Source organism: Anolis sagrei, chromosome 6 (genome assembly GCF_037176765.1).
Source record: "Anolis sagrei isolate rAnoSag1 chromosome 6, rAnoSag1.mat, whole genome shotgun sequence".
NCBI lineage: Eukaryota > Metazoa > Chordata > Lepidosauria > Squamata > Dactyloidae > Anolis > Anolis sagrei.
Window position 1 is genome coordinate 13,530,821 of NC_090026.1, and position 16,579 is coordinate 13,547,399.

The 16,579-nt window shown below is 42.5% G+C and overlaps 1 protein-coding gene across 1 annotated transcript; it reads right to left on the bottom strand.

Moving 5' to 3' along the window:
* Positions 1-321: 321 nt before the first annotated feature.
* OSGEP (O-sialoglycoprotein endopeptidase) lies at positions 322-16,267 on the bottom strand. The gene is made up of 12 exons (XM_067469800.1): positions 16,039-16,267; positions 13,838-13,960; positions 12,720-12,839; positions 11,884-12,059; positions 10,009-10,104; positions 8,487-8,536; positions 7,868-7,946; positions 5,965-6,030; positions 4,754-4,844; positions 2,229-2,304; positions 1,475-1,573; positions 322-489 (listed from the first exon to the last, which is right to left on the bottom strand). The coding sequence occupies exons 2-12, from the start codon at positions 13,950-13,952 to the stop codon at positions 417-419; spliced, it is 1,041 nt and encodes a 346-aa protein (XP_067325901.1). The 5' UTR covers positions 13,953-13,960; positions 16,039-16,267; the 3' UTR covers positions 322-416.
* Between the last annotated feature and the right edge of the window lie 312 nt (positions 16,268-16,579).

Below are 16,579 nucleotides of genomic sequence, written 5' to 3' on the forward strand. Positions count from 1 at the left end.
ATGACATTTTCTGAATCAGCATCCCAAATAACTAAACCGAACCTAAAGTTGACCAAAAACTGATTCGTAACCCTTTTGGGACTAATGTTGGAGAGTGGTTCCTGGTCAAAGTGGTCTCTGGTCAAGTGGTCTCTGGTAAAAAAAAGGTTGTGAACCACTGGTGGATTGTTTCCACTCTCTCCGCATGCCTTGATGTTTTGTTAACCCTTGGGCCTTTTCCGATGCGCAGGCAAGCCAATCTGCAACACACACACACTGGTCTTTCAAAACACAAAGTCGTCCTCTTTCCAGTGGCTTCTCAGGACAGAGACACTATAGCTCTTCTATTAAAAAAGATAAGCTTTACTCCAATCTGAATTTTCGAGTCCAATGAATCTGTTATTCCTTGTTGTCTATGCTTCTCTCCTTTGGGCACCTTAAAGTAAAATTGGCTTCCATGTAGAGAGGAGGCAGTCGCGCCACGTTACCTCCACTTCATCTGTGCGATACCTGCATGTTAATAGAAACAGATTGTAAGGTTGCAATCCCACGCTTGCTCATACACCCGTGAAGCATTCCGACCCCTCTCACAGACACACAGGACATAATAGTTTTCTTGAAAGCACCTGGATATTTTAATAACTGATCACCCCTTGGAACCCTCAGTGGCACAATGGGTTAAACCCTTGTGCAGGCAGGACTGTAGACCAACAGGTTGGAGGTTCGAATCCGGGGAGAGCATGGATGAGCTCCCTCTGTCAGCTCCAGCTCCCCATGCAGGGTCATGAGAGAAACCTCTCACAAGGATGGTAAAACATAAAACATCCGGGCATCCCCTGAGCAACATCCTTGCAGGTGGCTGATATGAAAAAAACCTTGTTTCAATCAATAAGGTAAAAACAGAATCTAAAGTTTTGAGTGACAACATATTCTTAGCCTTTCCTTTGTTGCTATATATATATATATATCCATTGATATATGGATCCTGGCTTGGTTTGGAGCAACAAACCATGATTCTCAGTTCAGATGTCCTTTTGGATATTTCCAAAGGTAACACCTCCCAACAAAGGATTCCCCCAGGCAGGAATCAACCAGGCCTTGAAGCTGCAAGACTTCGCAATCCTAATCAAGGTGATTAATTGCAACATTTACACTTGCCTCAAACAGACAAGAGTTCTTTCTCCCACCCTGGACATTATTCCACAGACATATAAACCTCACTTGTCTACTTTCCAACAAACCTCACAACCTCTGAGGATGCCTGCCATTAATGTGGATGAAATGTCAGGAGGGAATGCTTCTGGAACATGGCCATACAGGCCGGAAAACTCACAGCAACCCAATGCAACTATAATTTCCTTCATCAGCCTTGATTAAGTTCACAATTCACAAAGGAATAGCAAGGGGTGACACCCACATATATACATCAATTATTTCAAAGAGATAACTCCCCCACCATAATCTTGGCTTTACATGGAAAACATGGCATCAGTACCTCTGTGTAATCCATGAATCTTCAAGCGAAGTGATTTGCCCCGATCGAAACATCTCCCAACCAGCCTGAGCAATCATAGCTCCATTGTCAATACAGAACCTAGAAATTAAAAAGTAGTGGAAGAAATTAGTGAGAAAATAGTTTGCACAAGTACTTAACATCAGTAACTTACCACCCTGAGCCCCCTTGGTGAGCGAGGGCGGTCTATAAATAAAGTATTATTATTATTATTATTATTATTATTATTATTCTATTATACCAGCAAACCTTTGTCTTGATGAAGTCCTAGAAACACAAAATCAAACTTACTATATCAATATCTCGTGTATCTGTCCGTGGAACTTTAGTCTTTTGTGACAAGAAATCGTTAGGGTTTATGATGCCCTAAGATTATTCATGGTTGTTATTTTTGTTGCTTCAACATTAGGAAGAACTTCCAAACTGTAATAGCTGTTCAACAGTGGAACTCTCTGCCTCAGAGTTTGGTGGAGGGTCCTTCTTTGGAGGCTTTTAAATAGAGGCTGAATGGCCATCTGTCAAGGGTGCTTTGATTGTGTTTTTTCTGCATGGCAGAATGTGGTTGGACTAGATGGCCATGTGGTCTCTTCCAACTCTATGATTCAATAAACAGCTATCCCATCAGAAGCTGTGCTAACCATGCTTGAGAATGTGCAGGTTGCTGTGAAATGCTCTTCTCTTTCTACAATCTGGGAGGGTCTTGAAAGAAAGGGAAATAGGGTAAATGGAATCTCACCTTTCGTCTGTAGCAAACAGCTTTGCTCCCCTCTCCTGGCACATGATTTCCATCATTTGCTGCAGCCGCTCATTGCCTGGAGAAGAGAGCGCCACAGAATGGAAGCATATTAGTTTATCATCTTATTCAAAACACATTTGATAACATCAGACAGACAAGAGCCATGGTGGTGCAATGGGTTAAACCCTTCTGCTGCTGAACTGCTGACCTGTAGGTCGGCAGTCCGAATCCGCGAAACGGGCTGAGCTCCCATCTCGCTGCCAACCAGTTCCTGCCAACCTAGCTGTTTGAAAATATGTAAATGTGGGTAGATAAATAGATACCGCTTTGGTGGGAAAAGGCAAAGAGACGCCCCGAGCAATCTTGCTGGCCACACAACCATGATGTGATAATGCATAAGGATATGGGTGATCTACAATTCCCAGAATCATGGGTCAATCCTTCCCAAACTGTGCCAGTATTCACAGTTGTCCATGTTGGTTCTGTGTGCCAAGTTTGAACCCTTCCAGTCTCTTCAGTTGCCAATCAATTCCTCTTTGTCTGCTGTGTGCCATAGGAAAGGGTTAAGGGAGAGGCAGTGGGTGGGGTCATGCAAATTCTACACAAGGAATCCTGGGATGCCTGCCTGTGGTGGAGGAAACACATCAAATCTAGGATGAAATTTTCCCCGAAATTTTCCCCTGAAAGTATTCCTTGGGTGGTTATTTATTTATCGTGTCAGGAGCAAACCAAACAGTTGTGTTACATTAAAAAAAAACACAAAGTTTGCAAACTTGGCATTCTATTAAATGTCCTTTGACCAGTAGCTGGCCACTTGGAGTGCCTCTGGTGTTGCTATTCTTATAGGTCTTCCATTATGCATGTGGCAGGGCTCAGGTTGCATTGTAGTAAGTGGTCTGTGGTTTGCCCTTCTGCACACTTGCATGTCGTGGATTCCACTTTGTAGCCCAATTTCTTAAGGTTGGCTCTGCATCTCGTGGTGCCAGAGTGCAGTCTGTTCAGCACCTTCCGAGTTGCCCAGTTTTCTGTGTGCCCAGGAGAGAGTATCTCATTTGGTATCAGCCATTGATTGAGGTTCTGGGTTTTTGTCTGCCACTTTTGGACTCTTGCTTGCTGAGGTGTTCCAGCGAGTGTCTCTGTAGATCTTAGAAAACTATTTCTTGATTTAGGTCGTTGGTGTGCTGGCTGATACCCAAACAGGGGGTGGGCTGGAGATGTCACTGCCTTGGTCCTTTCACTATTGGTTGCTACTTCCCGGTGGATGTCAGGAGGTGCAATACCGGCTAAACAGCGTAATATCTCCAGTGGTGTAGGGCGCAGACACCCCGTGATAATGTGGCATGTCCTTAGGTGGTGGGCCTTAGTGCTTGGGGAGTACATTGGAAGTTTGGGCTACATGTTCATGGCACTCACTATAATCTGCAATGTCAGTTGAGGGATTGTCTTTCGGGGCTTCTCAGAACCATAGCCTGTGTGTGGAGGCGCGAGGTTGTCTGTGTAAGTTTTAACTTTTATTATGTGTATTATTATTATTATTATTATTATTATTATTATTAGCACAACAAGATGAGTACACAGCAGACACTCTGCTGGCAGTTGTATTGGATCACACGTCGGACGCTTCCCAAGTGTATAGGACTGTGTGATGTATCAGCGAATAATGCGTGCAGATCCCAGTAAGGTGGCCTGCAGCTGGCAGATGGTAATTTTGCCAGCACCTATTGTGTTTAAGTGCAGGCCAAGGTCTTTAGGCACTGCACCCAGTGTGCCGATCACCACTGGGACCACCTTGACTGGCTTGTGCCAGAGTCTTTGCAGTTTTATCTTTAAATCCTCATATCGTGTCAGCTTTTCCAGTTATTTCTCTTCAATCCTGCTGTCACCTGGGATTGCAACATCGACAATCCATACTTTGTTTTTTAACATGATCATAAGGTCAGGAGTATTGTGCTCCAAAACTCTGTCTGTCTGAATTCGGAAGTTCCAGAGTAGCTTGACGTGTTCGTTCTCTATAACTTTTTCCGGCTTGTGATTCCACCAGTTCTTTGTCGCAGGCAGATAGTATTATTATTATTATTATTATTATTATTATTATTATTAGTATTATTTGTATTATTTGGATAGATAGATAGATAGATAGATAGATAGATAGAGACAGACAAACAGATAGATGTGAATGATGGGAGAAGTGGGAGATATAGGTTTGGGAATATTTTGAAATAAATTATAAAAAGGCGAAGGGAGATTTAAAACACATTTTCTAGAATTATTGGAGCTGGGTGGGATGTGGGTGAGAGGACTGGGAAAGGGAGGAAAGTGGTGATGATTGAAGCTGGAAACCAGTCTCCATTGCTTGCTTCTGAGAGATCTGGGAGCCATCAAGATGTTGGGGATGGGACCAAACTGGCAGTACAGACCAAACTGTTTTGGAGGCATGCTTATGGAACAGTATGAAGGCACAAAAAATGGGAGGACAGTTTAGAAGGCAATGGTTTCCACCTTTCACGCCAACGCAGTTCACTTACAGCCAACGCCTCCGACAATCAGTGCCTCTTGGGAGCCAGTGTGTGCCATGGCCCGTTCCGTGATCTCCACAAGCATCGCAAAGAGTGTCTCCTAGAGAAAGAAAGCCAAACAAGTCAGAGGAACAGGCTTGGTTCTCACTGAAAGATAAAAAACAGGCCTAGAGATCAAAACCTGTGAAGAATGGTTCAGGGTTTAGGGGACATTGAGCCTTTAGAAAAGATGCTAGGTCTCTTCAGAAAACTTATAATAGAAGACGACGCAGCATTGTTACAGGATGGGGGACAATGATACAGAATGGGGGACAATGCATGGCTCGAGAGCAGTACGTGTGAAAAAGATCTTGGTGTCCTCATGGACAACAAGTTAAACATAAGCCAACAATGTGATGTGGCAGCAAAAAAAGCCAATGGGATTTTGGCCTGCATCAAGAGGAGCATAGTGTCTAGATCTAGGGAAGTCATGCTACCCCTCTATTCCGCTTTGGTTAGACCACATCTGGAATATTGTGTCCAATTCTGGGCACCACAATTCAAGAGAGATATTGACAAGCTGGAATGTGTCCAGAGGAGGGCGACTAAAAAGATCAAGGGTCTGGAGAACAAGCCCTATGAGGAGCGGCTTAAGGAGCTGGGCATATTTAGCCTGAAGAAGAAAAGGCTGAGAGGAGATATGATAGCCATGTATAAATATGTGAGAGGAAGCCACAGGGAGGAGGGAGCAAGCTTGTTTTCTGCTTCCCTGGAGATTAAGACAAGGAACAATGGCTTCAAACTACAAGAAAGGAGAGTCCATCTGAACATGAGGAAGAACTTCCTGACTGTGAGAGCTGTTCAGCAATGGAATTCTCTGCCCCAGAGTGTGGAGGAGGCTCCTTCTCTGGAAGCTTTTAAACAGAGGCTGGATGGCCATCTGTCAGGGGTGATTTTTATGCAATATTCCGGCTTCTTGGCAGGAGGTTGGACTGGATGGCCCATGAGGTCTCTTCCAACTCTTTGATTCTATGATTCTATGATACTCCGCAGTGTAAGGCACAGACTAATGGATTTAAATTACAAGTAGACTAATGGAACATTGCAAATTGATGATTGAAAACATTGCTTTGGACCAAAAAACACCTCTTGTGATAGGATGAGGCAAAAGAGCTTCACCCAGGATCAATATCACATTACTTGCTCTTTCTGTTCCTCCTTGGCCAGAACTGTGTCCTCACCTGTAAGGAAAAGCAGAGATCCTCTGGAGTACATTCTCCCGCAGATAACATTTTGTGAGCCACTTCCTGTAACATTGGAAAAGAAGGGGAGTGAGAATATATAGTTAGCTCCATAGCTTTCTCTCTTCTGCTGAAATTTATATTCCTCCAGCATGGTGCAGTGATTGAGAACGTGACTTCCACTGCAAGTTGAGGACAGGGTCATGCTGGAAATGCTACAGATTTATGGAGAGGTGTTCTTTCAAATTAAAAAAAATGTATTTGTTCATGTTTCTCCATGTTTGTGTGGGTCCTGTATGTCTCATCCAGGCAAGGGCAAACTTTGGGTGTTTTGGACTTCAGTTCCCACAATTCCTAACAACCAGTAGGGTCCAAGTTTGCCCATGCCTGCCCTAACCCCATTGAATGTGGAAAACTGACTGTACAGATATGCAAGCTACATATACCCAAATACATGTTCCTACCTAGATTCTGGCTGAGGACAATTCCACTACCCCACTGGCACTGATAACTGTTGGAGATAGCAACCTTTTCAAGTCTCCTCTATTTAATGTTTTGTCTGTTTGTAATGTGTTGTTTATTTCCTAAAGTGTATGTCTTTGGTTTGCAGTTTTCTTATCTCTATTTACTTGAGGCAGTGGGAGGGGCTGCAGACCCTGTGACTGGTTCAGTGACTTTAGAATGCAGTTTAAAAGCATGCCAGTAGAGGCTTGAGTCTGTTTGAGTACAAAAGCCAATATAGGAAGTTAGAAGACAGTAGTCTTGAATCCTTTGGATGTAGACTGTTATGAACGAGCAATATAGTTTTGAAGAGACTATTAAAGACTATAGTTAAAGATACACACTGAAATGTTTTAAAGTTTAACCTGACAAGAAATGCACCTGTATTTAAATACATGATGTTGTGAGTAAAACAAACATGTTATTTTAAAGAAGTCTACTTGAATCTTTGTCTGCTGAGAGCATCAAATAGAAACAAGATAGGTTCTTGTGGGTTTTTTCGGGCTATAGGGCCATGTTCTAGAGGCATTTCTCCTGACGTTTCGCCTGCATCTATGGCAAGCATCCTCAGAGGTAGTGAGGTCTGTTGGTGTGGTCCAGCATTTCTGTGTTCTCAAATAATATGCTGTGTCCAGGCTGGTTCATCAGGTGCTCTGCTATGGCTGACTTGCTGGACCACACCAACAACCACAATGTCAGGCTACACAGAGAAGCCATTGAAATCCACAAGCATGTGGACAATTTCAACATAAAGGAAGAGACCATGAAAATGAACAAACTCTGGCTACCAGTATTAAAAAACGCTAAAATTACAACAGCAAAACAGCAGAGAGGAAACAAACAGGCACAGATTAACACCTCTCAACAAAAGATTTTCCCAGGCTCAGCCAGGCCTTCAAATGCTAATGAAGGTGGTCAGTTGAAACATTCACACCTAGCTCCAGCAGAGAAGAGCTCTTTGCCCCACCCCAGCCATTCCGCAGATATATAAACCCATTGTCCTAATTCCAACAGACCTCACTACCTCTGAGGATGCTTGCCATAGATGCAGGCGAAACGTCAGGAGAAATGCCTCTAGAACATGGCCCTATAGCCCGAAAAAACCAACAAGAACCTAGTGATTCCAGCCATGAAAGCCTTCGACAATACAAGAAACAAGATATTTACGCGCTCAGTGATCATCCATTACCCAATAGGTTGTGATACTAACAGGTCATAATCCAATAGTCCAATAATAACAAGCCAATGTTATTGTTTTAATTGGAGTCATGAAAATGGTTGAAAAAGTAGTTCTCACAGTTGAATTTTTGTCTACTTGTGTCATATAATTTAAGGAAAGAGAACCCCCTTGAGACAGAATGAAAAAGTATGATTAGGTGAGATGGAAGAGATCAGATCATACCTCAATGTGGGATAAGATCCCGGAAAAAGACACATCCATGCCTTTTACTGTATATGGAAGCTCCACAAGCTTTTGGCCTCTGTGGAAACGACAGAAATGATATTAAATCTCTTTTTGTTCTCAATCCCTCATGTATTATTTTCATATTCCCAGAACCTCATTTTTAAGGAGCACAAATGGAACAGCAGCAACTTTCTAGGGACTGATATTCAAATTATCGCCATATACAGTTGCATTTCACAAAATATCAGAGATAGTTTTCAATCTGGAAATTCAACTTTGTGTAATAAAACGTTCCATATAAAAGTTGAGGACATGAAGAGAGTATGTGAAGAGTTTCAAAACTCCAAATAAGAAGAAAAAGTGATAAATTAGGCTTAAACATTAGCACCGGAGTAGAGGCAGATGAAAATATTCCTTGACAGGGACACTTTACCTGTTATATTAGTTAGCAATGTTTAATTCTTTAGATGTCTCATCTTGCTAAAAGAGCCAATACTGTGATCTAGATTGGGATAGACATGTGCGTATTTACATGCGCACAAGTGTAACTAAAGCCTCTCATGTAAATAAATCACAGCTACATTAATTTTTTTGTGTTTGGGATTACAGTACTCACTTCTTTGCCATTTGTTCAATGTTGTAACCCGGACTGGGGTCATTTGAGATCTAAGTAGAGAAAGAGATAACAAAGTAGTCAGGATTTCATATCGGCTCCATCACTCTTGCTGACTATCACCAAAGGAATTCAAAACACTAGGATACACTAGATTGGGCATTCTGGGAAATGGAGTCCCAAAAAGGAAATTATCCAAGTTCTTTTGAGAGGAAACTTGTCCTAACTCTTAGAATACTTTGTCAGTTTCACAGTGAGTTGGTCTAAGAGGAAAGATAAAAATGTGTGTCTCTTTCACACAATGGTTCAAAGTCTTGTTATGAGCAGAAGACAACACACACACAGCAACATTCAAATAATAATAATAATAATAATAATAATAATAATAATAATCTTTATTTATACCCTGCCACCATCTCCCCCAATGGGGACTCAGAGCGGCTTACATGGGGCCAAGCCCAACAACATATTACATCAAAATACAACCAAAACATAAACGACAAGCAACATCATCAACATTGCATAGAACAGTGTTACTCAACCTGGGGGTCGGGACCCCTGGAGGGGTCACGAGGGGGTGTCAGAGGGGTCGGCAAAGACCATCAGAAAGCACAGAATTTTCTGTTGCTCATGGGGATTCTGTGTGGGAAGTTTGGCCCAATTCTATCATTGATGGAGTTCAGAATGCTCTTTGATTGTAGATGAACTATAAATCCCAGCAACTACAACTCTTAAATGTCAAGGTCTATTTCCCCTAAGTTTTACCAGTGTTCAGATTTGGGCATATTGAGTATTTGTGCCAAGTTTGGTCCAGATCCATCATTATTTGAGTCCACAGTGCTCTCTGCATGTAGATGAACTACAACTCCAAAACTCAAGGTCAATGCCCACCAAACCCTTCAAGTATTTTTTGTTGGTCATGGGAGTTCTGTGTGCCAAGTTTGGTTCAATTCCATCGTTGGTGGAGTTCAGAATGCTCTTTGATTGTAGGTGAACTATAAATCCCAGCAACTACAATTCCCAAATGACAAAATCAATCCTTTCCAACCCCACCAGTATTCAAATGTGGGCATATTGGGTATTAGTGCCAAATTTGGTCCAGTGAATGACAATATATCCTGCATATCAGATATTTACATTACAATTCATAACAGTAGCAAAATTACAGTTATGAAGTAGCAGCAAAAATAATGTTATGGTTGGGGGTCATCATAACATAAGGAACTGTATTAAGGGGTCGCAGCATTAGGAAGGTTGAGAAACACTGGCATAGAAGAAGAAAAATGCAATAACAAAATAACATTACAATGAACAAAAACACAGTCGTAATAACAGCGGGCGGGCCACATGTATAGGATAAAATGTTAAAAACTCTAATGAGATAAAAATAGGAGCAAGTTATTTGCAGGGAGCTCATAAAGACACACAGGGTTGTGAAACTAAGCTTCCCATTTCAAACACAGCAAAGAAGCCCCACTACATTCAAACAGCTCTTTCCCCTTGAATAGTTTGAGTCTTGTCTCACCTTTAGGACCCGGGCAAATCGGTCCAGGCAATTGCCCACAGCAATGTCAATTGTTTCCCCAAATATCCGATATCGGTGCTCAGAGTATGCAATGACCTGAGAGGGTTTGGGAGAAAATGACAGGTTGAATTAACATAGATCAATGACTTTTAAAAAGAGACCTGGATAAGGATTCAAGTTGAACATTGCTAGGGAAAACTACCCTAAAATACAAGAGCATCCAAATATCAAACAGGATACAAAAGCTGAGAACCAGCTCATCAGAATTAGAGCAGAAAGAGAGAAGAGAGAAGAAAAAGATACATTCCCAACTGTCATACAGGAGACATGGGGGAAGAGAAACTGGACTATTCTAATGCTAACTCGCTGCTCCTCATTGAGGACTTGAGACTTGGGCACTGTGGGATTTAATTCCAGCATACATAACCCAGTGTCTCGGTTCCAAACCACCTAATGCTGCCTCAAAGATATAAAGAAAAATATGCTTCTGTGTATATGTCAGTGTACTTTTCCATAGCAAAGGTATTGAAAATCACAAGTTGCCCATCAATACCAGATGACACAGAAGGGAAGGATGGGGAGGTAAAAAACCCTCCTGAAATATTTCATTCCACTCTTGGATCCAAGACATAGCAATACTCCAAGGGAAAAGGGGGTTTCAATCACAAAAGAAAAATTGAAGGACTCAGAACAGAAAGCATGACACAATAAGGCTGCCGCTACGTCCCACCTTGTAATCTAAGATCATCTGGGAAGGCCCTGCTCTCGCTTCCGTCAACATTGCAAATGCGTATGGCGGGGATGAGGGACAGGGCCTTCTCGGCCGTGGCCCCCCGCCTATGGAACGCACTCCCAAGCGAGATAAGTTTGGCCCCATCTCTCCTGGCCTTCAGGAAGAAATTAAAATCCTGGTTTTGGAACCAGGCTTTTGGACAACAGACATAAGGAGCACTATAGCTGGATATGGACTGGAATAACGTTACAGCTGAGGATATTGTGATCTTGTTTTATGGTTTTAACTAATGCTGTATTTACTGTTTTAATGTTTGCTATTTGTATTTAACTGTGATTTTACTATTGTAATTCTTATGTAGTGGTATCGTACCACTACTAAATGTAAGCCATCCTGAGTCCCCCTTTGGGGATAGAGAAGTGATGGGATAGAAACACCAGAAATAAATAAAACAAATAAGGCCATCTTGTATACTGGTTAGAGCAGCATTGGTCATATGTGGTGCGTCCAGGGATAAATTTTCTATTCATGATAACTTTTGGGGGTTCGACGTTCTGCCAAAACAACACAGTAAAAGCAAATTGGCCAGAAGTAGTTTTGGACAATGGAGATTTATTTCATTATAATGTAGGGGCAAAGATGCGCCAGTACTCCAGGCAAGTAAGCTCTGGATGAGCTTAAAAGTCCCCTAAGGCCTGGGCAGTGGGGCAAGGAAGAGGCCATAAGTGGCATTCTTATTACAAATGTAATGAATGAATGAATGTGTGAGTGCATGCAAAAGAGCAGAAGAAACAGGCCAGGAATAATAATCAACATGGAGTTCGCGCAAAGCATGATTGACAGTTGAAGCGAGGAGGCAGTAAGGCATAGCTGAACAACAATGAACAATAAGGTATGTGACCAAGCATGAAAGGAGTCTAGGAGTGTGCAGGAGGTACCCCATAAGTCATATGGCCTTGAATGTGGATGTCTTGAACTTGAAAGAACAGAACAGCATGTTTATTGCAAAGAAGAAAAATGGATTTTGCCCTACAAATGTAGGGGACCCCAAGATCATGCATGCTTCCCGATCTGGGGTGAATCATGTCTTCTCCTGATAAGTCCTCAGTTTAGTCGATATGAAGCATCATTTTCACCCCTACCTGGGTGTTTCCACCACTGACGTACAACACAGTCGGGTTCTGTGCACCGGTCACCAGCCGCCCCATTTCGATGTGCCCCACGCAGTGATTCACACCCAGCAGAGGCTTCCCCCATAACTGGGCCACCGTTCGGGCCACAATGGCCACCGTCACTAAAGGGGCGCCCATGCCTGGACCTAAACAAGGAGAAGAAAAGAAACTTAAGAGCTGCTCTGGTTATTTGAACCATCAACAGTATCAAAGGAATACAGTTTGACACTACTTGGCTCAGGAGTTCTAGTTTTACAAACTCTTTGCCAAAGAGTGATGGTGCTGCAACAAACTACAAATCCCAGGATTCCATAGCATTGAGATTACAATTAGAGTGATGTCAAACTGCATTTATTCTACAGTGTAGATTAGATATGGGCCAACTTTGGCCCTCCAGGTGTTTTGGACTTCAACTCCCACAATTCCTAACAGCCGATAATCCACTGCGCCACCGAGGGCTCCAATTCTGATAATTATTTCCCCATTTATATCATGGCAGCAACTTGTCGGCCAAAAAGTGCCATACCAAACAAAAACTCCCAGGATCCATTGTAGCCAAAGTGGTGCCAAAATGCATTAATTCTACAGCATAGATGCACCCTTGGCCTTGCACCCCTTTCTTTGACTTTTGATCAATCCGCGGTATCCATGCAACTCTTCTCCAGCATCCTTCCTATCTGTTTTCTCTTTGTATGTTGTTTCATCAAACGAATCTGTCACACTTCCATCTGTTTTGCAAACTTCTCCCATGTACTGTTTACATCTTCTTTTTATTTCACCTTATGCGTGTGATGCAAGGAACGTACCTTTGGTAAACGCTACTGCATCTATGTCCTTTGGCTTCAGCCCAGCTTCGCGAAGTGCTTCCTGCAGGACGGCAAGGACGCAAGAACGGTGATGACGCGCAGTGTCACTCGGTAGGAAGCCTGGAATGGGATGAAGGGTTAGAGGCATGAAGACAGAGATATATGAGACATAGGAAAGATAAACAGCAAAGGCCGAATTCTAAGTGCAGGATGGTGCATACTTTTGGAAAATGGCATTCATAACCTTTTGGAAATCATAACTTTTAGAAAAGCATGACTTTTCAGACAAAAGCCAAAAGTCCTGTAGAGTAGAATCTTCTCTTATGGAATACAACCCGATATAATTATGCAAAGGCAATGGTTTCAGTTGTTAGGCTGAATAACCTGTGATCTCTGATCTGTTAGGAAAACAGAGATTTTGCTGTCATTTACAACACATAAAATGAGTTGGAAGAGACCTCATGGGCCATCCAGTCCAACCCCCTGCCAAGAAGCAGGAATATTGCATTCAAAGCACCCCCAACAGATGGCCACCCAGTGTCTTTTTAGAAGCCTCCAAAGAAGGAACCTCCACCACACTCAGGGGCAGAGAGTTCCACTGCTGAAGAGCTTGCACAGTTAGGAAGTTCTTCCTAATGTTCAGATGGAATCTCCTTTCTTGTAGTTTGTAGCCATTGTCCTAGTGTCCAGGGCAGAAGAAAACAGGCCTACTCCTCTCACATATTTATACATGGCCCTCATGTTTCCTCTCCACCTTCTCTCCTGCAGGCTAAACATGCTCAGCTCTTTAAGCCACTCCTCACAGGGCTTGTTCTCCAGACCCTTGATCATTTTAGTCACCCTTCTCTAGACACATTCCAGCTTGTCACCATCTCCCTTCAATTTTGGTGTCCAGAATAATAGTATAGTGCTCTAAGTGTTGGATTATGACTCTGGAGACCAGGATTCAGCCAAGAACAGTAATTCAATGACCTTGGGCAAATAACTTACTCTCTGCCCCAGAAAACCCTGTGACAGGTTCACCTTAGGATTGCCATAAGTTGGAAATGACTTGAAGTCATACAACAATGTGATGCATCTTTGTATACCTGGCATAGCATCATACACAGGATACTTACCCTGCCCTGGAGGAGTGACGTATGTCCTTCGGGGGTTGCTGAGCACCTCTCCATCCCGTACAATCCCAACGCCAATCTTATTGGCACTGCCCTCGAAACCAATAATCACAGGCATATTGTGTCCTTGAAAGCCAGAGAAACAATACAATATTAACTTTTCATCATAGGGAATTGGTGCTGTGATGGGGAAAGGATTAAGAGTTCTTATCCATCTTGGAAACTGGGTCCTATTTAGGCTAGCCTATTTAGCCTAGTAAGGGTCAAGGGAAAGTAGAATAAATATTCAGAAATATTACATATTATTATTAAGCTATGGAACAAAAGGAATCTGCAGCTATCACTCGTTCTATATTAAATTTCCCATGATCTCAGTAATTTCATAGGGTTTTTCAAACTAGAGGAAAGGAGATCCCACCTGAACATTAGGAAGAACTTCCTAACTTTGAGAGCCATTCAGCAGTGGAACTCTCTGCACCGTAGTATGGTGGAGGCTTCTTGGGAGGCTTTTACGCAGAGGCTGGATGGCCATCTGTTGGGGGTGCTTTAAATGCGATTTTCCTGCTTCTTGGTAGGGGGTTGGACTGGATACCTGAGGTCTCTTCCAAATCTATGATTCTTACGTTCCATCTACACCAACCATTTAACTCGGTTTCAAACAGGTATTGAAGAAAGTGGTTTGTCTGTGCAGGTCCAGATGGTGATTACACAAACGTCACAGCATTGATGCACATCAAGGGGCTTTTCTTTTGCATACTTTCATGGGAGTGTGTTGCCTGGCTATTGCAGTTTGAATGTAGCTTCGAACTGAATTAAGCAGGCAGTGTAGATGGTGCCCAAGGCAAGGAATGGTTTGACGCATTCTTTCCTCCGAAATAGAGCCTATGGTGTATTGTTGAAGGCTTTCGTGGCCGGAATCACTGAGTTGTTGCAAGTTTTTTGGGCTGTATGGCCATGTTCCAGAAGCATTCTCTTCTGACGTTACTCTTTATAAAACAAGTTTTGTTTAATATACAGGGTTAGTCAAAATGAATAGGCCAATAAGAAAATTAATTTTAGACTAATGTATGTTTATTGTAACCAAACTACAGCTACGTATCGACAGATAAATTATCAAAGTTTTGTCTCACCTTCAGAGATGTTCGATATGGGCGCCCCGTGTGACACGGCAGACGTCCAAGCGATAGTCCAGTTCATTCCACATCCGTTGCAGCACATCCGACGTAATGGCATCGAATGCAGCCTTCTCTTTGCCTGATTCCGCCATTTTGAAAACAGCAACTCCTAGCGACGCCTAGCGGCATTAACGTACATGTGTGTTGCTCAAAAAAAACTTTGATAGTTTATCTGTCGCTACGTAGCTGTGGTTTGGTTACAGTAAACATACATTCAGGTACAATTAATTTTCTTATTGGCCTATTCATTTTGACTAACCCTGTATTGTCAAAGGCTTTCATGTCCGGAATCACGGGGTTGTTGTGAGTTTTCCGGGCTGTATGGCTATGTTCCAGGAGCATTCTCTCCTGACGTTAAAGAAAGTAAATAAAGAACAACACTCAAAAACAGGGGAACTCCGGACAAGAAACAATCAGGGCCAGCTAATCACCTCTCAACAAAGGATTTCCCCCAGGCAATAAGAAGCCAGATCTTGAAACTGCTAGGTCATTCAATGCTAATCAAGGTGGTCCATTGTTACATTCACACCTATCTCCAGCAGACAAGAGTTTTTTCTCCCACCCTGGACTTTCACAGATATATAAACCCTACTTGCATAGGGTTGTTGTAGGTTTTTCCGAGCTATATGACCATGTTCTGGAGGCAATTTTTCTCCTGACGTTTCGCCTGCATCTATGGCAAGCATCCTCAGAGGTAATGAGGTCTGTTGGAAGTAGGAAAAATGGATTTATATATCTGTGGAATGACCAGGTGAGACAAAGGACTTTTGTCTGCTGGGGCTAGGTGTGAATGTTTCATCTGATCACCTCGATTAGCATTCAATGGCTTGGAAGTGCCCGGGGGAATCCCTTGTTGAGAGTGATTTTACTTACTTGCATAGTTTCCAACAGACCTCACAACTTCTGAGGATGCCTGCCATAGATGCAGGCAAAACTTCAGGAGAGAATGCTTCTGGAACATGGCCATACAGCCTGAAAAACTTGCAACAACCCAGAACCTACAGTGCACCCCTGTTTTCTATTCCTTACCTCCAGCAGATTTTATCCTCCTTCCTGTCCTTTGTTTTTGCTTTTTCCAATTTTTCTGCTTCAAAAAGGTAAACAAAACCTCAGTTTTGGCAACTGGAGAATATTAGGATCTATAATAAGAAAATAATATACTTTGAACCAAAGGAAGAGTTGCTTTGAAAGTGGAAAGCCCCAGAGGAGGACAGATGAGAAAGGGTTAAATTTGCTTCACTCCTTCCCTCTCCCTCTTAGGAAAATGTTTCTAGAGATAGGAAAATGAAACAACACCTTGCAATGAATACTTCCGGTTAGCATTCGACAGCCGCCATATGCGGGGAATGAGTGGCTGAAGAGGAATAAAGAAATATTCTCACAGCAACCCAATTAAGAAATACTTTAATGAGGAAAAGGGGCATGTCATACATAGAGGATTTTCCCTTTCTATCTCTGGATTCTCTAATTTGCAGTATTCCTTTTTTTCCCCTCATTGTTCAATTGAGAACCTTAGTTGTATAGTTTCAATAAAAGCTTGTTACTCTTAGGGCAAAAAGAAAACCCAGAC